Consider the following 26,331-nt stretch of genomic DNA (forward strand, 5'->3'; position numbering starts at 1 on the left):
GATCGATAGGGAGAAAAGGAGGAGATGAGAGATATTGAGAAAAGTGAAGTGATAGGGAGAAAGGGGAGAGATAAAGAGAAAGAATAGACATAAAAAATACTGTTGGATTTAATGTATTTGCTGACATATTTACTTTTAACATGCATTTATTATCTGATCTGGAAATACTTTCCCCCAGAAGTGTGGTTGGGCAAATCAATCACTCACCACCAGCAAGCAAGAAAGCCTGGTCCATCCATTCATGCTGCTAGGTAGCACGGGAGCCCCAAGCAAACTCAAAGCCTAGACAGACCAACCTGAGCAAGGCTTGGATTGACTATAGTTAAGCCTTTGATTTAATCCCACATACATGTATCTGTAAATGTCTGGAGCTATACAAAGTTAATAGGGCACTAAGGACCTGGAAGACAACACTGGAAGCCAACTCAAGTCAGCTAGCACAAGTGACAATCAAGTATGGCATATACCAAGGTTGAACCCTTTCAGCCAGCTAATCACAAGGACTGGATATGGGTACAAGTTCAAGAGTAGTACTACCATCAGCCACCTCCTTTACATGAATGACATCAAACAGATGGGGTGGAACTACCAGCACGGCACATAGCCGATATACAGACCAGCTACAAGTACCTTGGTATCCCACAGTCACACGGAACCATGATGAGGAGGCAAATAAGGAAGCAACATCCAAGTACCACCAAAGGATAAGGCAGATCCTGTGGAGATCGCTCAATGAGAAGAACAAGATCCACGCCATCAACACATATGCCCTGCCAGTCATCAGATACCCTGCCGACATAGTAAAGTGGCCAAAGGAGGACATGGAGGCTGCTGACGTGAAGACCCAAAAGCTCCTCACAATGTACAGAGATTTCCACCCCAAGTCCAACACCCAGAGACTGTACACCAGCTGGAAAGAAGGCAAGTGGGGTCTGGTAAGTGTCAAAGCAACTGTCCTGGATGTACATCAGTAAGGTGGCACTCGAAGATGAGCTGCTTGTAGAATACCTTAACCAGCAACAGACATGGAAGATCAAGTAGAGGAAGTACCATAGAAAGCCAAGACCCTGCACAGGATGTGCCATCGACAAATAGCTGAGGTGGCTGACATTGGTGAGAAATCCTACCAATTGCTGGATAGGGCTGGACACAAAGACAGTACTGAGGCACTGATAATGGCAGCACAAGAGCAGGCACTAAGTTCCAGACCTATAGAGGCAGGCATCTACCACACCAGACTATGTAGAGAGGCTTCCGAGACAGTTCAACACATAGTGACAGGGTGTAAGATGGTTGCATACACCGAACAGCACAACTAAGTAGCTGGCATTGTGTACAGGAACATCTGCACATAGTATAGGCTAACCCTTCCCAAGTCCAAATGAGAGATTCCACAGAAGGTTGTGGAGAATAACAGGGCTAAAGTCTTGAGGGAAATCCAGACAGACAAGCAGGTATTGGACAACCAACTCGAAATCATGGTGGTAGACAATGACCAGAAGACAGCAGTGGTGATAGATGTAGCGGTGCCAAGTGACAGTAACATCAGGAAGGAGGAGTATGAGAAGCTGGAGAAGTGCCAGGGCCTGAAAGAAGAACTAGAGACGATGTGAAGAGTGAAGGCAAAGTGGTCCCAGTGGTAATAGGAGCTCTTGGGGCTGTGATTTCTAAGCTGAGAGAGTGGTTCCAAGAGATTCCAGGAAAAACATGTCCAGAAGAATGCAGTGCTAGGAACAGCTCAGATACTGTGCAGAACCCTCAAACTCCCAGGTCTCTGGTAAAGAACCTGAGGTTGAGGAAGGCACATACCACCCATAGGGGTGAGAAGGGAATTTCTATATATATATATTGTACTGGTAAACTTCAAATGTATAGGCATGGAAAAATAACTTAGTTATTAATTTTGGTAACACAAAGGTTTCTTTTTTTTAATGTTGAAACTATTGTAATCTCCCACAAAATGATGGTACAGAAAAAGCAATTACAAACAAAGTTTTATTCATTCCTGTCAGCATAGGCTTTGGATGGAGATTACAAACCAATCTTATGTTTCTGTTTGTTTAAACCCTGCACTGAGCGTTCAAGTTAATTTCTGGTCTGACTGTGCGTGATGCTTACATCAGGGGACAACGGCAAGCGAGAGGATCTGTGATCTGTATTATCAAGCACCATACAAGGAAAGAATTAAAGTTGTATACTGTGTAGTCGGAATGTTTTTTTTTTCCTGAAGCAAATCTTCATAAGTCTGTCTGTTTTATTTTAAAAGCAGATGCCTTAGCAAACAAAATATTAAATGCACACATTAGATAATCTGTAACTCTCATGTTTAAAATAAACTTTAAAATTAATTTATATAATGTATTTATTTTCTTATACATTTCCTTTCCTTCTTCCTATATGAAATGAGCGCATATGTACACGTGAAAGGAAATGGTAGACTTCCATTATAATAATACCTAAAATAGCAGCATGTATGCAGTTCTTCGTGAAGACAATAAAATCGGTTTTCCTGTTGTGAGTTCTTTTCAGAATATCCTATTTAACTATTTCATTGCTAAAGTTAAGCTATTTTTATAACCAATTTTAAGTCATTGGCTTTATGTCAGTGGTATTGCATTTGAGCCAACCAGTTTCATTGCATCAGTAATGAAAATATAAGTTATCGCCCATTGGGGTCTATTAAGTAAAGGGGGTTTTGTCAGTAGAGTTTTTCCAGGAGAGCTGTGGTTAAACCATACATTCTAAAAGTCCAACCCTGTTTAGCATCTGTTGCAGACATAACTTAGCTGACTCTGTGTAATGCATAGTTAAATCAGTGATATTTCTTCAATGTCTCCATACACATTGAATTATACATTATGCAAGGCCAGGTCATGACTTCTTGCTGAAGAAGCCTTCCAATGTTTATTGTTTTATATATCGCCCCATCATATTTCCCAGAGATGTATGATGGGTAATCAGAACATGACAAGTCATTTATAGCATAACACTCTGATTTGCAGAAACCAGTGGCGGATCTACCGGGGTCGCAGGGGTCGCGACTGCGACCGGGCCCCGGCGGCAGGGGGGCCCAAGCCAAGGGGCCGCCAGAAATCTTTTTTAAGTTTTTTTTTTTTTTTTTTAAATAAGGCAGGGGCGTCCAACATGCGGCCCGCGGGCCAAATGCGGCCCGCGAGACCTCGAGGTGCGGCCCGCGTAAGATCGGCAGCCAGGGCAACCGATCTTACACGAGCCGCACCTCAAGCCCTGCTACTTACTTGTGGGAGGGTCTTCTGGACAGCACAGAGGAAGCGGAGTTCACGTGACATCCTACTTCCTCTGTGCTTTAGCAGAGAAGGCAGAGGGAGGCCGCGCCCCCTGCTGAAGTCTGTGAGCGGCATCGAAGGGAGATGCAGTGCAGGTAAGGGGGTGGGGAGGGTGTTTGAATGAGTGTGTGTGATTGAGGGAATGAATCTGTGAATTAATGATTATATGAATAAATGAGTGTGTGTGTGTGATAGCATGGATGTGTAAGTGCTGGAACCTAGGCATGATGGGACTGTGATTGCTGTTAGCAATCACACTCCTATCATGCCAAGTCAGCCAGTACATGCTGAAACCTGGCCAGCTGCCCCCCTTGTGTATTGATGCGCCCAGCAGTATGGGGTCTGCACATCACTTACAGCCATCCTGTACCAGCGTGTATTGGCTGACTTGGCATGATAGGAGTGTGATTGCTAATAGCAATCAGAGTCCCATCATGCCTAGGTTCCAGCATTTACTGGATGGATGTGTAAGTGCTGGAACCTAGGCATGATGGGACTGTGACTACTGTTAGCAATCACACTCCTATCATGCCAAGTCAGCCAGTACATGCTGAAACCTAGCTAGCTGCCCCCCTTGTGTAGTGATGCTGCCAGCAGTATGGGGTCTGCACATCACTTACAGCCACCCTGTACCAGCATGTACTGGCTGACTTGGCATGATAGGAGTGTGATTGCTAACAGCAATCACAGCGAGCACAGTCCCATCATGCCTAGGTACCAGCATTTACTGGTTGCCTGGGTATGATAGGAGTGTGATTGCTCTCATGCCAAGTCATATTGCTAATTTTGTCCAATTGTGTGTTACCTACTTTTATTAAACATGTGTTTTTATTATTATTTTTAAAGGTGGGGGTCATTTTCGGTTTTGGCTAAGTGAACCCGGAATGTTTTGGTCCAGAATTTTCATTTTAGTTCATCCCTAGAATAAATCTAGGGAATCCTGAATTTGTAGTCGCAAAACTTTCAAGGCCCAGAAATCAGTGAGAGGAAGAGTAAAGGTTTTGTGTCATTTTACTTTATTTTAATCTGCATATTTTATTAAAGGCCATATTTTTTGTCACAGTGAAAAATGAGTGCGGCCCGCGCACGTATACAATTCTGATGAAGTGGCCCACTGCAGGAAAAACTTGGACACCCCTGGATTATGCCCTTTGTACATGCGCCCCTTTTTCTTTGATTTTTTTACAGATATGATTCAATATGTAAATTGAATTTGTTGAATTAGTTGAAAAAAAATTGTTGGGTAAAAATCATGTTTTTTGGGAGGGGGTGAGGGGGTGGGGGGGCCCTTAACAGATTCTCGCACCCGGGCCCTGAGGCGTCTAGTTACGCCCCTGGCAGAAACAACAGGTAAGGAGGGCCCTGTGAATAAACCCCTTTGTGTCTCAGTCAAATAAAATAAAAATATACCTGGATATGGAACATGAAACCATGGAGAACTGGATATTGCATCAGAGTTAATATCTGTCCGAGCAGCATATCCATAACGTGTTGGAATTTTTGGAAGTACATCAAAATATGTTAAAATATAGCAGACCAGCCAGGATAAACACATTCCCAGTAAAACCTGTTGAAATGCAAAGAGAGTTTGTCAAAAATAGTCAATACAAGCACAGTTTCGTATACATTGGCGCTGAACAATTTTGGGAATCACAATTATCATTGTCCTCTTCCAGGATCCAACAACATTGGATCCTGGAAGAGGACAATGATAATTGTGATTCCCAAAATTGTTCAACGCCAATGTATACGAAACTGTGACCATTGGTTGAAACGGAAATTATATACTGTATATACTGTATTTTTGAAGAATGTAAAGTCATCTTCCACAGGACCTACCTGCCATTTGCTGCCCCCAGTCATCTCCCTTTTAACGTTTCATGGGTGACTAGCCCCATCCACTTCTCTCAGACACAGGAGAGGGACAGCAACTAGGACCATATGTGATAATTACTTATAGACAAGCTAGCCGATGAAAACATACCTCTAAGTCAAGAAAGCTTCATGCATAGAAAAATACCATGAGAGGTGCAAATGGAAGGAGAGCTAGCCTGTGAAGTCCCCTAAACACTGTATCTTTGAAGGATGAGAAATATATATGTGCTTACTTGTACTTAAAAAAACATATGTATAACATATCATTATAACATTACTAATAAACATGAAAATAGAGGTCAGTAATGTTGATTTATATTGTGTCCTGTATGCCAGAACAACAATAATTTTGGATGATCAAAACATACGTTGTCAATATTATGGCTATAGTATGTCCTATGGCTGTTTATAAACCCACATAATATCTTTGTCATTGTGTGTACTTGCTACAGGTTTTTCATGATTACAGCCTTTGTTATTTCTCTCCTTTTTACAGTCTTTAAAAAGGGAGGATGGGGGCAAATAGGATTTTAAAGGTCCGTAAGAGCGACTCTATTAGTTGCCAGCAGGGGCCTCCTCTTGCATCAACCAATGAAGGGCAGCTGCTCTTCATTGGTTGATACCAGAACACCCCCTGGTGGCGACCAATAGAGTCACTCTTACGGACCTTAAACTACAATGCCATTAGTCTCCCTGGGCCAAGTTGCCCAGGTGTAACTTGCCCTGTGCCTTGCCATGGGACTCAAATTCCCGTTCCTCTGAAGCCAAGGTGCTCAGAGCGGTTGTCTCAGAAGCTGTCCTTCATTAGTTGATGCTGGAGGAGCTTCCTGCCGGCGACCAATAGAGTCGCCCGTATGGACCTTTAACTCCTGAGGCCGAAACTTGGTCTGGGGAGACCATTGGTCTCCCGGCTCCAGGAGTTACTGTAAAGGTTGGTACGAGTGACTCTATTGGTCGCAGGCAGGAGCCTCCTCTGGCATAAACCAATGATGGGCAGCTGCTTTTCATTGGTTGATACCATAGGAGGCCCCTGCCAGTGACCAATAAAGTCGCTTGTACAGACCTTTAACTCCTGGAACCTCTCCAGGCCAAGTTTCGGCATCGGGAATTTAAGGTCCATATGAGCAACTCTATTGGTCGAGCTCCTCTGGAGTCTTCCCAGGGCAAGTTTCAGCGTCAGGAGTTAAAGGTCCATACGAGTGACTGTATTGGCCGCCGGCAGGGAGCTCCTCTGGCATCAATCGATGAAGGACAGCTTTGATGGTTGATGCCAGAGGAGACCCCTGCCAGCGACCAATAGAGTCGCTCGTACGGACCTTTAACTCCTGGCGCGATCCTATGGAGGGAGATAAGCTAGGCGATATTAACAAAGACAAACATGAAGATTCTTCGTGTTGGGCTTCTTAGTCTTCGTGTTTGATTACCCATCTCCATATTTGTTTATTCGGTATTCGGTTTGAACAAGGAAAACACACCATTTGTGTTCGTTTTCATGTTTTCCCGAATACGAATGCACAAGTCTAGTTATGACAACTTGGGGGGTTCCCATCAAAAGCAATTTACAGAGCTGCTGGTAGTTGGGACATTTGAGAATAAAGCATAGGTATATGCCTTGTTGTTGGACTGTCACAGCATTTTTAAGACTGTGGGCAACTATGATAATCCAAAACTGTTTTTTAAAATACAGATTAGCAATAAATAAAAAAACGGGGTTCAGATACATACAAGAAAGTGTGTTTTATTAGCTTTCAGGCATAAGATTAAGTTAGTTTGATTTGATATTTAGTTATTTTATCTCTCTCCACATATAAACATTTATATACTTAAGCTTTTAATGCAAAGTGTTTTTATTCGGTCACTTTTAACAGTTTAGAGATACATCATTCTTGTGGTATGATTTGGAATAATGCAAATATCATTAATTTTAAAGTTATTGTACTTACAGGAAATAATTTGAAAACAGGATACTTGATTATCTTCCATTTTCCATTGGTATAGGTTAAACATGGTAATGCTATGTTTCTCAGGTATTGTGAAAATAAAACAATTAACCCAATAGTTCTGTAGGTAAGAAAAAAAAAACATTATATAAAAATTGGCATGCCTATGGGGATAGCAGGGGACTTGTATTCCAAGTAGGATTGTCACCTGGAGAGTGCTGGAAAAAAGGAGTTACCATTTTATGTCCCTGGAAATGCTGAGTAATTTGCCATTTTAGCCTACATTCTGCATTCTAAAGTAGCTAATTGCCACACTTTACAGGGCCATGGAACACATATGGAATGCACGTGAAAGCATGACATTTGGCATAGGTGGAGGATAGAGCTGACGTGCATGCTAGCATTGACATGTGAGAGGAAACCACAGTTTGAGCTATTGTGATGACCCTCTCCATCCTTTTCACGACCCCCTTTCTCTTTTTTCTCTCTACTCTCTCATTATCTCCTTTACTTTCCTATCCAATCTCTCCTATATTTCTTCTCCATCCCTCTTTACTATTCTCTCTCTCTCTCTCTCTCTCTCAATCTCATTGTGGCTAGTCCATCCATATACATTGAATTTTTACTTGGATGGCACTGCTACTATTTTGTGATTTATTCTTTTCTATGAGGTGCGCAAGTATCTGCTCATTTTATTGCCATACCATTTAACTATACTCATTGTTTAGGCTGATTTATGGCAAAGCTTGTAAAGTGCTTTCTTATAAACCTATCTCATGGTATTTACAGACTAAAATAATCAATGCATACTAATTAAAAACCTGCCTTTTTTATTTTATTTTTTTATACACGCTTCCTATTTACTCTTCATTGAGTTATCTCTCACTTATTAAGTTGCTGTTTTTTAATTGTTAAGGTAGCCTTTGTAAGGCGTGGGTAAGGAGAATGGAGAAAATGTTAGGAAAATGATTACATAATGCCGACCATACCACCGGCTACCATTTATCTGAGCTTCCATGAGGTTAAAAAAAAGGTATCTCCAACACAAGTTCCCTGATTGACAGCACAACCCATATAGGCAATTATAATTTACACATTTAGTTATGTTAAAAGCTGCTTTGGTGACAGTTCCACTTTAAGGCGCTCAACAAGAAAATGTATATGTTTGTTTTATGTTTATGTTGTGTGTACTGTAGTGATATTCAAAAATCATTATGCCAATAATAACTTAATTTATCAAATGTATCTGAATATATCTTAAACTTACAAAGCAGCTATCCCCCAGTGAGCGCCACATTTCTTTCCTGCTTCATGAAATAATGAGAGTCCAATAAGTGTTATGGTTGGTGCAATTGAAAGTGGTCCGATAAATTTTAACAAAAATCCAATAAGTCCAGAGAAACCCAGTAAAATCTGCAGAGTAGAAGCCACAAGTATCGCACCTTGAATCTACAAAATAAAAGAATTAAAAATGAATGTTCTTATATTCTGAGCAATTTTATGAAAAGTTAAAAATAAAATGTTTACTATGTCCTTGTTAGGTGTATACCGTATGTATATTCTTGATAGATGTTCTTGTCCCAAAGACAAAATATAAAAAAAATACATGTAGTAGCAACATGGATGCTTTCCTGCTTTTAGCCAGATAACTCACCATTTTGCTGACCACCATGTATAGTGCTACCCTGTAGCGTGTTGGATGCGTAAACAGAAAGAAAGCACAAAGCAATCACTTAATCAAGTTTAAACATCCACTGTGGAGCAAGGAATAATTTTATTGGTGGTGGGTACTACATGTCAAATTTATTGGTGTCCTGGACACAAGTATGCATTTTAGAAATTCTAGATGGCACTACAGCTTTTGGGTCAGATGTCGGTGCCCATTTCGTAGCCTAATATTAATGACATTAAATCATTGTAGTCATATCTAAAACAGAATTTCAAAGATCTGAATGTTTCTGTATAACTTTAAGCAAGGCCAGATTAAGGAGCTTTGGGCCCTGCAGCAATTATACAGGAAGGGCCCCTACTCTGGATTTCCTGCCTTTCACAAGCTCCTTTTTCCTCTGCTGTCTCTCTCTTGCGCTCTTTTTTCCTTATGTTTTTTCTTTCTTGGCGACACGGATAGGATTAATATTAACTTTTTGGCATCATTTTTATATTCTGAAGAAAGCTTTTTTTATTTTATGGATATCTCTTTTCCCTTAGTTGAAGATGAGTAGGCAATGCTAGATGGGTCCTGAAAAGGTAATTGACAATATTTATAGGGCTTGTTTTAATTTTAATGATCTTTTTATGTCATCTCTAACCTGTCATTTGCACACGGCAGGGAACGAAGAGGGAAAGGAAAATGGAAGCATTTGGAACCCCTCACCTCAGTGCAGTCATAGATGTCCCCAAAAGGTATTTTGCACAACCCCATCCCACAGGAAATAGAGCAGGGGGCATTTATTTTTCAAATGTATGCTCTTTCTAAAGCGTGCAAAATTTTAAGTCACAGGCAATTGCATACACTTGCAAACAACTCTCATTTTTCTTAATATGCAAGTTGTTCTGCAAGTGTTAGCATGGGGGGGCAGCATGCAGTCTCAGTCAATGTGGTCAAACCTTAATAACTTCTTAGTTAATAGACCAACATATGTAATGTAGTGTAAAATAAATTAAGTTTTAGGAATGTCTGAAAGTTATTGATTTGCACATTTTTCAAGCTATTCTTTTTTTATCTGCTTTTGAATGCAATGTCATATATATTACTTTTATGTCAACAGTTTATCACCAAGTTGAACAATATTAGAGATTGTTAACATCCTATGCAAGTAATGTAATTACCTATATCACTAAGTTGACTTTTATCTGTGTAACTTACTATGATTTCCTTCAATCACCAGTGTCCAGGAAGGCAATTTAATCAGTGGTCACATTTTAGAAATCTCCCTCATGTGGTTCAATTAGACTGTCCAGAATATTATAACTGACAAACATTTTTATCTTTGAAATACCATTCACGAGTAATCGAATTATCTACTCTCAATATAAAGTAAAAAAAATAGAATTACATTGACTTTTTTTTAGACCTCCATAAATTTATTGACTCTTATCAGGAAACAATTTGTACGGTATGAACCAATGTTTCAATGTACTCAGACATCATCATTGAATAACTACAAAAATATGAAATAAGAAAAATCAGTCACTTAATGCAAACTCAATGCATGGTTTCCAACAGATTTCTGCCTTGTTTTCCTCCTCCCTTAATTTAAATGCTAACTCAATAAATAAAACAAATAAATGCACTGACTTGCATACAGTACGAAATGTAGGAGATTATGCAAAATGGACTCCAATATACATTTTAGTTAAAGGGGGGCTTCAAGAGTTTTCAAGAGTTCCAGATATAAGTGGATTTTATAAAAGTTGCATAACATGCCGTTAAATGTATACTGTATGTGATCTATTACTATTACTAATCATAAAAAGTAATACATAAATAATAAGATGGTTTCAGATTAGAGCTTACAGATGTCTAAACAGGATGCCTTATACTTTAAACAGCTATGTAATTTTTCCCAAATTCTATATTTCACTGTTCTATAGATTAAATAAACCTATGTAATGGCATTTACAGATTATAATAAGCCACTTTATGTGTACACCACGGGAAAAATTACAATATCTTTCTGTTCTCTGGATCTTGATGATCATTTCACCTCATTATGTTATATATTGTTTAGATATTGTTTCATTGGTTCAGGCAGCCTTTGTAAGTGAAGGGGCAGGGTGTGAGGAGAAATGAAGCGAAAACATGTAATTGAATTAAAAAAAAAACACAAGCTGTGGATTCCCAATAAATATATTTCACTAAGTTTAAAACTGTAAAAGTTCATAGTATTAAGGGACATGTATTGATGCCCACGGAGGGTTCAGAATAGGCTATAGCGGGCCCTGACTGTTGCGCAGAGGAGGGATAGGCTTTTGGCGGGTATTTAGGGGGTGGAGTTAGGGGTAGATTATTAGGAACCATTTTTTGTGGTCACCTTAACTGGTTGTGTGTACGACCCTGCCCTCCCCTTGTATTTGTGTTCTAGCTTTGGGTTTGGAGTATTTGTCAGAGTCTGTGGGGCAGCAGCTTGCCAGGTATCCAGGGGGGTTAATGTGGTGATAAGAGAATTGTTGGTTACAACGGGTGGGAGGTTTTTGGCTGTCAGTGCTGGGAACCCTAGGTTTGGGTATGTTCCTTCCTTAAGTGGTATTGGCCCTGGTACCTGGAATACTCGGTAAACTTTGTGTGTTTATTGTATGTATTTACATGTTTGTGTTTTGAGTCATTGTCCTTATTAACCCACCTATGTTTATTGTTTCAGGTTTTGGCATGACAATGACTCTAATAAATAAAATTGGCTGTGGTCTTTTCTTATCCATATTCATTTGGGTGCAGTGTCATTATTGAGGTTAATGGGGGCGTCAAGCCAAGCCCGGAAGTCGAGGCTACAACAGTCATTGTTTTTTCTCCACAAAAAAATCAGAACTATTTTTGTTATTATTTTTGTTAGTAAAGGAATATATACAGCATGTATATAATTATTACTTCTCGAATGCGTTTTTGCCACGATTCTGCATCAACTGTAAAATTGTGCCCGGTTCCATTACGTTCAGCTGTTTCAAAATCTTGACATTTCCATTGAGGTAATGATAATATTGCCAGTGTTGGTGTGATGAAACTGAATGTACCCCCTTGAAGAATAGGAAGTCTGTAAAAATATAAAACAATAGCAAAAGAAACATTTAGGTTTGCGATACATGTCATAGCTTTGAAATTTGTAAAGAGATTAACATGATTAACAGTTTGCTGGAAAATTAAGGATTATATTACATAGTTGCTGTTTTTATGTTAAAACTATTTTATTGAAAGGTTGTGTGTTGTGCTAACTTTGGTAAAAAGGTAAAAAAACAAAAGATGACAGAACAGAGGAGTATAGAGTACATTAACTAGAATGAAAAGATATGATCTTAAAACGAGAGATGAAATAAACTACTTATAATTTTTAAAGTGCTTAGTGATTACCTTGTTCCAAATGTTGTTTGAAGTAATGTACAGATGCCAGATACAAAAAATATGGTGCTGATAAGCTGACTTTTAACATGATTGTCATGTTTTACACATAATGGTTCAGCAAGTATTAGAGGGATTGCTATTATACCTCCAAATGCCAAAATATAATGCTGCAAGGAAAATATATATGCATATTTAAAAATATACAATGATTTAAGTAAATATAACGAAATATACACATGTAGGGGGACGAAGAAAAATGACATGGGGAGAAGCGGACAAAGACTGAAGACAGAAGAGGCAAGAGAAAAGGCGGAACTGCTAGGCAAGGAGACATAGACAAGGAAGTGGTCGGCGGAGAAGATAGGGAGACATTGTGAGAGAGCGTGATAGTCAGTGAATGGGAGTGAGAGAGAATGTGAATGAGAGTGTGAGAGCGTGTGAGTGAGCATGAGAGAGTGAATAATGGTGAGTGACAACAAATTGTGCTTCTGTATCCACAAAGTCCTCCGAGTTTCATCCAAACCAAAAGAGCAGGAAACAAGATTTGTTGTCTGAAAACAAAGTGTATATAACTGTAAAACTATGCATACATATTTTTTTTTTTATATTTTTATAAATACAAATAAAGTCTTACATATATGTGTATGGTTTAAAAAAAGTTCTACTTGTCCCAAACCCCCCCCCACAAAAAAAATGCTCTGGTCCTATAACGTAAAATAGCTCTGCTCCTTAAGAGGTTAAATTGATTTGTATTTCCTTAAGATAGCATCTAAAACTCTTGATCTGTTCCAATAATATTCAGTGTGCAAGTAACAAAATCCCAGGTATAAATGAACTATTACTTGTTTACTTATAACTAGACTTGGGTGCCGGCCAACTCTTCGTGTTCATCTTCGTGGGGGGAAAAATCTTCGTATTCCGTGAATATTCGCCTGCTCCTGTGTTCAGTTCAGGTGAATATTTGTGTACATTCTTCATGTTCGTTTTTTTCCTTAATTTTTTGTAGAAGGGGTAAATACGGGGTTGACGTGGTACGGACTACGCAGCAGCTTTGGTGCCAAGATTTTAAATGTCCATACAAGCAACTCTATTGGTCGCCTACAAAGACCTCCTGTGCCATCAATCAATGAAGTACACCTGTACTTCATTGGCAAACAAACCCCTTGCTGGCGACCAATAGAGTAGCTCGTACAGACTTTTAAAATCGTGGTGCCGCAACTTGGTCGGCAGAGCGACTTTATTGGTCGTTCGTAGGTCGTTCAGGAGTTAAAGGAGTTCAAGCGTTAAAAAGGCCGTGCGAGTGAGCCTATTGGTCACCTGTAGGGTCCTCCTCTGGCATCAACCAATTGCAGGGGCATCAACCAATAGAGTTTCGCTTCCGTCAACCCCTGCGATGCTGCGTAGATGAGGTAGGCTAGAAGGGGAAGGGACCAGGGAGATAAGTAGATGAAGATGAACACTTCGTGTTGTGTGTCTTCGTGTTCGTCTACGTTTTGCCGCCGTCACCGTCGTTTCTTCGTTTTTTGGTTTGACCGACGAAAACGCACTATTCGTGTTCGTTTTCATGTTCGCCCGAAAACAAATTCACAAGTCTACTTATAACCAACATCTGATAACGTACACAATAAATCTAATAGTAAACTAAGTTACAGAGATTCTTCACATTTTTCTTTTAACACCTACCCCTAGATCTAACTTCTGGCTTTAACATGTGCTAGTCAATAAAAACACTGTCATTGATTGTACCTATTCATAAATGAGTAGAGTCCTATGTGCTTCAAACACAGCACTTAACATCAAAGACCAATACACTGGGCTCTAAAGTCACACGATAAGAACATATGGTTAAATGGGGTTGAATGTTATTATATGAGTTTGCCCTTGCCTACAGAGAATGGACTTTTAAAGATATTGTAGCCTAATAATTTCATTCAACTGACAAAACCCTACATATAACAGTAAAGAGAGCGTAAACACAGAAACAGAGAATTAACCCCTTCAAGACCGGGACGTACCTGGTACTTCCAGGTCAAAGGTCATCGGCAAACCGGGATGCACCAGGTACATCATCGATCCGTAGCAGCCACTCCCCCTCAATTTACATATTTTTTTCAAAACTGCGGTCTTCAAGGGAAGACGCAGTTTGCCAATGCCGGTCCTGAAGGGGTTAAATGTAAGATAAGAACATTTTGTTCCATTTTCTATTCATTTTTGGTTCTATCCCATGCATGTATAAATTCCCTCATTGTTTTAACATTGACACCTATTGGAATAAAATGCTTGAGCAGCCAATTCCAGCTGATAACATAATCAGCGACATATCATTACATAATATATGGCACCAATGGTGACATCGTAATTGATTGTGCCAATATCAACATATTAATACCGTATTTGCTTGATTATAAGACGAGGTTTCTTTCAGAGCAAATGCTCTGAAAAATATCACTTGTCTTATATTCAAGGTCATCTTATAATCAGACCTCAAATAGAGGTCTGACTACAAGACTAAGATCCAGATCCCCTGCAGCCGGCACTTCCGTTGCTGCTGCCGGGACTTCCGCCGGAGCGTCTATGACAAAGCACAGGCATGACATGACCTTCCGGTGCTCAGTCATAGAAGCCCTGGCGGAACTAACGGGCAGCAGCAGCGGAGGTTGTCTGCGCGCATCGCACAGACCTCCACCGGCTGCCCCATTAGACACCAGGGAGTCTGAAGCATGGGGGACAAGTCTAGGGATGCACTGGTACGTCAGGGGTGGTATAATGGTTTTCTGGAGGCACACTGTCATATAGGGGGTTAGAAGACATATCAGGGAGGCAGAGTGGCATATAGGGGTGTATAAGGCATATCTGGGGGGCAAATAGGGGCTTAAAAGGCATGTCGGGGAGGCAGAGTGGCATATATGGGTGTATAAGGCATATCTGGGGGCAGAGTTGCAAACTCTTTGCAATATTTATATTGTCAATATAAAGTAGCATTCCAGGTGCATGATAATTAAATGTAAAGTTTACTTACACTTATCACTTATCAGACACCACATTCAGACACCACATTCAAAAAGATTTAAACATGCATTATTGTTGTGGGGTATACCTAAAAAAATATGTATCATTGCAGAAGGATAAGCGTTAAACAGTCATCGAGGATACCTTATAAAATATTCAACAACAAACCCATGAGATCAAGCCACAACCTTATGGAAATAATCTGAATAAACTAAAAGAAGTGTACATTATTTTTGCTGCAGTCAATCAATCACAGCACCTGCTGTACACCCTGTGCTGAATGTTTGACTGTCATACGATTAATCATCAAAATGTATTACTATATCTTCTTCCTTGAATGTAATTCTACTCCTCTTAAACAAATACAAACCAACACTCCGCAATAAACACATGCCAAGGTATGATAGACATTTCCATACAGGCTGTCAATTTTTGGAAAAAAAAACCCAAAGAAAATGGTTAATATTTCACAAAATACTAAGTATTGTAACTTGAACTATGCAAATGATAAAAGTACTGCAAATTCTGATTTATTGGATAGACTGCCCTCAAGTGGTATTTAAAAATGCAGCCTTAAGTGTGCTATGATGATTTGTTTAATCAATCACAGTGGATATTGGTCTTTAACATATAAATATGTAGAAAACATGCTGCCATTTACTACAATATATTGTTATTATTTATTTTAGTAATTGTTCATATTAAACCATGTTATTAATTCATTATAAAATCTGAGTTCATGAACAGGGCCCTCATAAGCCCGCTATTGTTGCCAGATGTTTGTATGAAGGTGCCATAAAGATAAACTGTGGGATTCTTAACTCTTGTTGTATCTGTATGTTTAAGTATATCTTTGTTATATATTCGTTAAGCATCCGATATTTTAACTGTACCTCCGTTCACATTTCTCATTAAAAAAGTGCAAGTGTTCTGTTAAAGAGGAAAGCTATGGGTTTATGTTAAATGCCCTGGTTCCTCTAAAAATAAAAAATCTATACAAAACAAAAGGTCCAATCACTGCATTTAGGCAGTGATCAGCTAATGAAGCTGACTACCTTGCTACAATGAGGGTGGGGGAATTAAAGTGCCAGAATGCTGCCATCAGTAAAAGTAGTTGGCTGGTATGCTTTTAAGGAAAGCCTGATCAAGGATCACAAGGTCACAAATACCCCAACTGTAAAACAGATTCCCACCCATAAAAAATATATGAAATAAAAACCACGAACAAGATGAATTAATTTTTTTTAATGGGCTGAGTTAATGTCGACTTCCTTCACTCTCAACCATGGGAGTTGTTGAGAGTGATAGAACTAATGCAAGATGTAGTCCTGAAAAGCAGGTGCACCAGAGGTGGAACAATGTTGGCATATTTGTGGGCATAAGCATTTTCAACCTTTTCTAAAGACCTAGTCTGTGTCTTTAACACGATTATGAAATGTGACCCCTTCTTATTTGTCCATATTCTTGTGTACTGTGTCCTTCATGGACTGCATATGTAATCTATGTTATCTATTGAATACATTTACTAAGGGAAGTGGTGGATTTTAAGAAAAATATTGTTTGTTACTTTTACTATTTGGTTTGGAAAATAACAGGGGATAAATTCCATTTTTGTTTTGCTTGTGATAGTATGTGCAGTTTACCCTAAACTAGGTATCTATGAATAGTTTAACTGGTCCTTAAAAACTTTCTTAGTTTACTGTTTTAGTGACTTTTTAGTTACAAGGACACCAACCTGAAATGCCAGCATAATACATAAATACCATGGTGGTCTGTCATTGATAGAGTAGATTAACTCATTTCCATTACTGTTTTCTTTTATATTCGATAGTATTGTAGTCTGTCCGTATGTAGTATCTTCTTCATCCGCAGACACGATCATTTTTTGACCCTGTGGAAGAAAAGCAGCGTAAGAACAGTTTAGAATGTTAGTTTACACTGTTAACTATAAAGTCAAATAAATATTGAGAGTGTAGTACAGATTTCTTCATTTTTTTTATTGATCAGTCAGGTTCATCAGAATGTCTACCACAGAAAAGTGGTGTTTTGAACTTGCTTGAGTTCTTCATATTGATATATCACTAGGACATTTTGATACATTTTAGTATCAAATATACAGCCATCAAAATATAATACACTTATGTCAATGCCAGTCCCACTCTAAATAAGACATATATGTTTGTATATATACACAGAGCCGGCCTTAGGCGTTGTGGCGCCCTGTGCGGACTACTCCTCTGGCGCCCCCCCTCACTACCCCCCCTCTCTGCCCCTTCAAACTACCCGCCCTCTCTGCCCCTTCAAACTACCCCCCCATGCCCCTTCAAACTACCGCCCCTCAAACTACCCCTTCAAACTACCACTCCCCTCTGCCCCTTCAAACTACCCCCCTGCCCATTCAAACTACACCCCCCCTGTCCCTTCAAACTACACCCCCCCTCTGCCCCTTCAAACTACACCCCCCTCCCTCTGTCCCTTCAAACTACACCCCCCTCTGCCCCTTCAAACTACACCCCCCCTCTGCCCCTTCAAACTACACCCCCCCCCTCTGCCCCTTCAAACTACACCCCCCCCACTTACCTTGTTGCCGGAGTCCTGCGGTGAGAGCGGGAGGCATCCGTCTTCTCGCTCTGCCGCGGTGCAGGCATTTCATGTTGAGAGCCGGAATAGTCCGGCGCTCAACATGAGATGCCGGCACAGCGACGGAGTCACGGAGAGTAAGGGGCGCCGAGCGGTTGCCGAGAACTTCACGAGCAACCGCTCGGCGCCCCTGACCGGGACTTAGATTTAAGCATCGTTTTTTTTTTAAACTTTATTTAACATGAATGATGTTAAATAAAGTTTAAAAAAAAAACGATGCTTTAATCTAAGTCCCGGTCAGGCGCCCCTGCAACCATGGCACCCTGTGCGGTCGCACAGGTCACACACCCCTAAGGCCGGCCCTGTATATACATATTGTAAGACTGTACAGCCTCAGTTTCATGCAGATTCTATGCACAAATGGTATAAAAAGGCTGTTTTAACACTTTTGCGGTGCTTGTGTTTAGCGGTAATTTTTAGACTTGTGTATTCGTATTCGGGCAAACATGAAAGTAAACACAAAGGGTGCGTTTTCGATGTTCAGCCCAAATACTGAACATAAGAACATGGCGGCGGCAAAACGTATACGAAGACAAAGACACAAAACACGAAGAATCTTCGTGTTCATGTTCATCTTTGTTTACTAATCTCCCTGGTCCCTTCCCCATCTAGCCTACCTTATCTACGCAGCATCGCAGGGGTTAATGGGAGCAGAAATCCGTCAGGGAGTTAACCCCTTAACGACCTTTGGGCCTTCACGCAAAAACCATCTGTTAACGACCTTTGACGGTCCTGAACCGTCATAAAATTAAAAAAGCTTAGAAAGTGATCAACAATCACTTTCCTCGCTTAAACGGCGTTGCTGTAATGCCTCCATGTCGAGGCATTCAGTTACACCGAGATCTGGCCCCACTGTATGGCGGCGGACGCCTGTTTTAAAAGAGTTTAGGAGGCGATCAACGATCACCTCCTAAACTTCAATGGTGTCGCTGAAAAGCCTCGATAGCGAGACATTCAGCAACACCAAATACACACCCCAGGACGCGTCGTGACCGCTCCGGAGAGTGGTCACAACCGCCACTGCGAGTGATTCGCAAGATGGCGGCACCCTTTTAAAAAAAAAAGTTGAAAAGAGTCCTCAGGAGAGTCTCTCCAGACCCTCCTGAGAATCTGGCTCCACTTGCAGGTTGAATACAGGTACTGCATTCAACCATGCAAGTCAATGGAGCCCAGCTTTCTAATCACAATGTGATTAGTAAAATATTAAAGAAACAGCAATCACAATCTTATCATGCCCAGGCTCTAGCATGTAGTGGCTGACTTAGCATGATAGGTCAGTTTGATTGCTGTTAGTAATTTTATATATATATATATATATATATATATATATATATATATACTGTTATTGAATTTTTCTGTCCAAATTTTGTGTGTTATTTACTTTTAATAAAAGTGTTGTTAACACACCAAAATTGGCCAAAAAAATATAATTGATAACAGCAATCACACTACTATCATGCCCAGGCAGCCAGTACATGCTGGAACCTGGGCATGATAGGAATGTGATTACAGCCTCCCTATGCCATGCTAACCCCCACTTACACACCCATGCTATCTGAAACCCTCATTCACAAACATTCAACATAAACTACAGCATAACACCCATCACTCTCACACACTTACTAATCCACTCTCCCTGAATAGTTTCCTACCTTTCCTCTGTCACTGTCACTTTTCCTCCTCCTCTTCGTTATTCCTCTTCTTCTTCTTCTGTGTCTTGTGCTTCTGGCGGTGCAGTGAGCATGGAAGACGGTGGGCATGGCTTCAGTGTTGTTCGCCGGGATTTGACATCGTCTATGGAGGCGTGCCGGCGTGGTGGCACCCCTCAGATGAGCGGCAGCCGGGGCAGATTGCCCCCGATAGGTACGCTACTGGCACGACAGCCACTTTCAATCCCGCTCGCAGCCGCTTAGTTTGGAACTTTGCGGCTGCTTTGAATGTTCGTCTGCCGGCTGGCCCGGAATGATTGCCCCCCGGCCCAGCCCGCCCCTGGTTCTCTTTGATGGTGAATACTTATACTGCATAAAAATTGTTGATCACCTCCTAAACTCTTTTAAAATGGGCGTCTGCCGCCAGGGCCGGCCCAAGACAAAATGCCACCTGGGGCGAATTTGAAAATGCCGCCCCCCCCCTTGTATCCTTCCTCTCCCTCCGTCCCTGCCGCCCCCCCCATATCTACTCTTCCTCTCCCTCCCTTTTATCTACCCTTACCCCCCCCTGTACTTATCTTTCAGCAGTCCTGCGGCAAGTCTCCCTGTTTGGTCTCGGTGCCGGCTTGTAATGCTGAGCGCGGGAAATAAGGTAATCTTACGGCACTCGGCATTACATGCCGGCACCGAGACCGAACAGGGAGACTCGCTGCAGAGGAGAGAGAGGGGCGCCGAGCGGGTACTGACAGCTTGGTAAGCGAAAAGCCCCTTTCTCTCTCTTTTTCGCTTGCAAAAAAAAGGGCTTGGGGCGGCAAAATGCCATTTTCGGGCCGGCCCTGTCTGCCGCCATACAGTGTATGGCGGTCGTTGACGCCCCAGGGAGGAGCCAGACATGGTCCCTGATGCCGATCTCGGTGTTGATGAATCCCTCGACATCAAGGCATTACAGCAATACCATTTAAACGAAGAAAGTGATCTAAGCTTGTTTAACCCCTTAACGACAATTGCCGGTCCTGGCACGACACGGAAAAGCATGTGCTTTACGACAATTGACGTGCCAGGACCGGCACGTCTTTAAACGGGTGCAGAAAGCGATCTACTTTCGCTTTCTGCACCCAAAAAGCGTTGCTGAATGCCTCGACATCGAGGCATTCAGCAACGCCGCGATCGGCACGAAGGGGCCATCTCTGGCCCCTCCACGGGGCGTCAACATCCGCCATACTTTGTATGGCGGCGGACGCCCGTTTTAAAAGCGTTTAGGAGGCGATCAACGATCGCCTCCTAAACTTAAATGGTGTCGCTGGAATGCCTCGATCAGGAGGCATCCAGCGACACCAAACACTTACCTTTCGGTGGGCTGTGACCGCTCCGGAGAGCGGTCACAGCCGCAGCTGCCGGTGATCTTCGCCATCAAGGAAGATGGCCGCCGCCTTGCAAGAGAAACAAGCAAGTTTTAAAAGCTCGCTAGACGGTCTCCAGACCATCTAGAGAACTCTGGCTCCACTTGCAGGTTGAATACAGGTACTGCATTCACCATGCAAGTCAATGGAGCCCAGCTTTCTAATCACATTGTGATTAGTAAAAAATAAATAAAAAAATAAAATAAAATTAATAATTAGAAAAAAATAGTAAAAAAACAGTAAAATGTAAAAATCATTTCCCACTGATGTCACTATCAGGGGAACCTCCAAGTTGAAAAAAAAATGTTTAAAATTTTTTTTTAAAAAAGGCAACAAAATATAAAATATATATATAAAAAATATATTTTTGTGAGAAAGTCCTAAAATTAGCATATTAGCTTAAAACAATTCTCGCATGGAAAGAGTTAAAATACTGGCATATTAAATGCCCGTGGGGTGTCTACTTTTAAAAAAGGTATGATTTGATGGGGTAAATTGAATTGGCCAGGTTCAACAAGGTCCCAATTAACACCGGGGGAAGGATGGCCACACATCTAATTTCCAATTAGAAAAATGCACATGTACCAAATGTGGCCTTTTAGTTCCCCCAAAAAATGACAAATTCATGCATGTGGGGTATCACTGTACTCAGGAGATGTTGCTGAACACATATTGGGGTGTCGTGTGACAGCGGCATATACCAGGAGCTGTAAATTCATACATAAAGTAGGTGTGTGTGGGAAAAATACACACACAAAAATACTACTGCAAACTTTGAAACAATGCTGGTGGTAAAATGTGTGCATGCAAAGAGTTAAAATACCAGCATTTAAAATACCCTGGGGTGTCTAGTTTTCAAAAATATATGGTTTTGTTGGGCACACTGAAATGGCCCGGCTCAAAGATGTACCAAATAGGGCATGGGCAGTGGATCCCCAAATGCCAAAGTTCAACATTGAAAAATGCGCATGCCCCAAATGTGGCCCTTTTGCCCCCAAACAGCCAGGCAAAATCATTCATGTGGGGTATCACTGCGCTCAGGAGATGTTGCTGAACACATATTGGGGTGTTTTGTGATAGTGACATAAACGAGAACATTTTAATTCATACCTGAAGTAAAATGTGTGTGGCAAAACAAATGCAAAAAAATGACTACCACAAAGTTTGACAAAGACTGGTGGTAGATATGGTGCATGGAAAGAGTTAAAATACTAGCATTTGAAATACCCTGGGGTGTCTAGTTTTCAAAAATATATGGGTTTATTGGGCACACTGAAATGGCCCGGCTCAAAGATGTACCAAATAGGGCATGGGCAGTGGATCCCCAAATGCCAGAGTTCAACATTGAAAAATGCGCATGCCCCAAATGTGGCCCTTTTGCCCCCAAACAGCCAGGCAAAATCATTCATGTGGGGTATCACTGCGCTCAGGAGATGTTGCTGAACACATATTGGGGTGTTTTGTGATAGTGACATAAACGAGAACATTTTAATTCATACCTGAAGTAAAATGTGTGTGGCAAAACAAATGCAAAAAAATGACTACCACAAAGTTTGACAAAGACTGGTGGTAGATATGGTGCATGGAAAGAGTTAAAATACTAGCATTTGAAATACCCTGGGGTGTCTAGTTTTCAAAAATATATGACTTGATGGGGTAAATTGCATTGGCCGGGTTCAAAGATACCCGACATGGCACATGGGGGGAAGAATTACCAGATTTGGAAAAAATGGCTTTGAAATAGCAAAACGCTACCTGTACTTATTGCCCCATAATGGGTAGAAAAAAGCAAAAAAACATAAAAACATTGGGTATTTCTAAACTCAGGACAAATAGTAGAATCTATTTAGCAGGTTTTTTCATTACCTTTTATAGATGAGTAAAAGATTTTTCAACTAAAAGATAGAAACAGTCATTTTTTTCTAAGTTTTTCACCATATTTTATACTTTTTTTAGTAGTAAATAATAAGATACAATCAAAACAATGTCATCTAAAGAAAGCCCTTCTTGTCCTGAAAAAAACAATATCTAATGTGTGTGGGTTCAGTAAACGGGAAAGAAGAAAATTACAGCTAAACACGAGCAGCGCAGAAATGTTAAAAAGGCCATTGTCACGAAGGGTACAAAAAGTAAAATCAGCCTTTGTCACGAAGGGGTTAATTAAATGTCATTACCTGACCGTTTGTGTCTAACGTGCCTTGCCCATCATCGGACGTTAAGGGGTTAAACAAGTACCACACTGTGACACACCCTATTTATTAACTTATCAGAAAAGAGAGAGGGGTTGCCAACATTAACCCTTAATGCACTAACAACAATGTGACCAAAACTTAATCCCACTCAACGGTTCCTCTACAAATAAGTACTATAGTGATATTACCCACAAGCCGTTCGACACACAGGAAATAACCAAAAACTATAACTTAATTCCTGTGTTCACAATACATCAATAAACCATCTAAATGCAAATTGATTATGCCCAAAGTAAAGATGGGACCCTTCAGCCTCTGGGATGGCCTGCATATTTGACCCCTTGAATGCGCTGGCTCCTCCATGATCAAACAGCCTTATCCAAAAGTCACATATCCTTCCCAATGTCATTGAGGTGTACCTCATCCTTATGAAATAATGATAAATTATTACCCTCCAAATCAGGGTAGGCCTCAACAACCCCCCAAAACAACTAACAAATTGTGATACTGCTTTACTAACTTTTACTCTCACTTGATTTATACCCTTTAAATTAAATTATCACGTGATGTTTGCCAAGATCTCCTGAACTGAGTCCCTTTTAATCGTGAATGCTGACTATATTATTATCATTATTATTATTTATTGTATTACATAGCGCCATCATATTCTGCAGCGCTGTACAATAGGTAGGTCAGGACATAACAAGTAGTATATAACATAGCACTTACAGAAAGAACAGTTGAGGTGGGCCCTGCCCAAATAATCTTACAATCTAGAGGCAAAGAATCATAATATGAGAAACAGGCGATCTATTGAAAAAACTTTAATGAAACATTCCCTTACCTCTGCAAACCACCATCTGAAACCAAGCACTAAGTGAGGCCCTTGCAAGAATCAAAAAGGTATTCAACCACATTTGGACTTTGCCAGATCTGCAAGCAAGTTAACTCATTCAAATTTTTATGCATGTTTTTCCCGTACCAAATGTGTATCTTGGAGACATTGTTTCTTTTTTAGCCAAATGTTGTTTACCTTGGGAAAGTACATTCCTTTATCTAGATCACCCCACCCTGACCATTTTTTGTGTCTAATGTTCATAATTCATATATAATGTGATGCGATGAACTTTTTCATCTAACCACAACACAATGTTTGTTGAATAAACCCCTTATCTCCCAGGTAGACCATCAAACTGAAACACTATTGTACATGCCGCTGAATTGTAGTTAAAAAGTTAACTCCAATGTTTTACTAATTTAAATTTTAGCTCTGTAAAATTAGGAACATAATACATGTTGAATGAGACCTTGCAATAAGAATTATCAGATAACTTTTATTTGTTTTAGTTTCTGGTAGTTGTTTTTTTTTGTTTTTTTTTAAATGAGCCATGACATAGGTGGTGCACACATTTTATTGCTGCTACCATATGTTGTGTGAAGTGGGATATCTAATTAAAGTGTATTACTACAAAACACACACATAAAAGTGTCCAGTTGGAAAACAGACACAAAGTTCATAACACCCATAGCTCCACTTTCATTAGGAATGTTAATGAGATCTACAGGTTGCTTAAGGATCAAGATACATTGTTTAACCTGCTTTGATCAAACTCATGGTCAACTACAATTTTTTTTGCTATTGAAGGGTTAAATTGCCAGATGTTTCTGGCACTTGCATTTTACAGCATTACAGAATATACCGAGACTTTATGAATAGATGATAATAATAATAAAGGTTACTTTCTTCAAGTGTCATTTGCAAACAGCAAGCTTAATGGGTGTTATTTTCTAGGTACTTTGCAGAAACACACTACACCATGATTTCTATGTCAGTTACATATGCATATAAAAATCTAGGTAGTTCTGCTGTTTGTAATATGTTGTGTGGAATTCCACACATTGTCACACCGTGTTCAAGCGGTTACCACACCTGGGAACTTTGTAGGGTTGGCTCCCCTGGGGCAGGGCTAGCCCCTCACAACCTTTAGTGGGAGGATACTAGGTGGGTAGTGAGAGAAACATGGGTGGGGTGTGGACAGGATATACAGTGCTGTGAAAAAATATTTGCCACTTTCCTGATTACTTTTTTTGCATATTTGTCATATTTAAATGTGTCAGATTATCAAACCAATTTTAATATACACAAAGTTCATTTTTTAAATGGTCATTTCAGTTATCGATGGAAAGAAAGCTATTCAACCCTATCTGGCCTAATGTGAAAAAGTAATTTACCCTTTTAATTTACTAAATCCACCAATTAACCAAATGAAATTGACCATTGGGTTAAATTTCTCTAGACACACCCAGGCATAATTACTACCAATTTTCACATTTATACTGGCTGTGAATAATTTGTATGCCTGTAAAAATGTGAATGTATTTTTTTTACCCTTTAATTTAATAGTGTCTTACATATAGGAATTTTGTTTTAAGAGAAGCCCTACTTGTCCCGAAAAAAATATATAATTGTGGGCTAAATAAGAAAGAATTAAGTAAAGTTTAAAGACATAAAGGTTGACATAGCAAAAACATGGTCCTACAGCACAAAACACCTGGATCCTTAAGGTATTAACACAGTTTCTCATATATGAAACATTTGTGACATAAATGTTTGCCTTAAAACAGCAGAGATTTAGTCCATTTCCTTTTATTGACAAGTTGAAGATACATTGTTTCATACGTATCATGCCATGTTACAAAGGGTCATGCATATAGTACACACAAAATATGTTAACACAAACATTTGTGAGACATGTAAAGTAAAGTGTATCACCAGCCGTGCTGTTGTTTACCTCAATTTTTGGTAATTTAGCATCATCCATTTCTACGCAATTACTTCTTTCCTTCTTATTATGGGAGGTCATTTTCAGATTTTGGACTAGGAAGAAAGACTTGTTCTGGAAATGAGTTCATAATTCATTTGAACAATCTGACATTTATATGTGGCACATGGAAAAACATGCATGCTTTGTAATTATTTACTTTCTCGTGTCATGACCATTCCTCCTATCTTATTCCAACAGCATCTGCTTCTGTACATTCGATTTTAGCCTTTTTGGCTAATGTTTAGCATAATCCACTTAGGGAATGCGGTACATGACAAAGTTCTTTTCAAATCAGGTTTAACCTTTACATTATGCACACACCAAATAGTAATATGCAAATGTGTTGAAGATAATAAATAGTGGATACCATTTTTTCTAAAAAATAAAACTGTTAATTCTTGTGGCAAAACAGGTGAATTGTTATTTATGTAATTCCAGTGCTT

At 40.1% G+C, this 26,331-nt stretch overlaps 1 protein-coding gene across 1 annotated transcript in view; it reads right to left on the reverse strand.

The window, feature by feature from the left end:
* Window positions 1-25,885, reverse strand: part of LOC149299793 (solute carrier family 23 member 1-like) — a 48,506-nt gene extending 22,621 nt beyond the window's left edge. Inside the window, exons 1-7 of the mRNA XM_089486056.1 lie at window positions 25,856-25,885; window positions 16,918-17,073; window positions 12,183-12,340; window positions 11,706-11,868; window positions 8,388-8,569; window positions 7,124-7,241; window positions 4,716-4,872 (exon numbers count right to left, since the gene is read on the reverse strand). Of these exons, the coding sequence (XP_089342182.1) occupies window positions 4,716-4,872; window positions 7,124-7,241; window positions 8,388-8,569; window positions 11,706-11,868; window positions 12,183-12,340; window positions 16,918-17,073; window positions 25,856-25,885 (964 nt within the window). The remainder of the gene's footprint in view (window positions 1-4,715; window positions 4,873-7,123; window positions 7,242-8,387; window positions 8,570-11,705; window positions 11,869-12,182; window positions 12,341-16,917; window positions 17,074-25,855) is intronic.
* Window positions 25,886-26,331: the final 446 nt, after the last annotated feature.

This window comes from Sceloporus occidentalis, unplaced genomic scaffold (genome assembly GCF_023333645.1).
Source record: "Sceloporus occidentalis isolate IW3139 unplaced genomic scaffold, rSceOcc1.0.p SCAF_28, whole genome shotgun sequence".
In the NCBI taxonomy this organism is placed as follows: domain Eukaryota; kingdom Metazoa; phylum Chordata; class Lepidosauria; order Squamata; family Phrynosomatidae; genus Sceloporus; species Sceloporus occidentalis.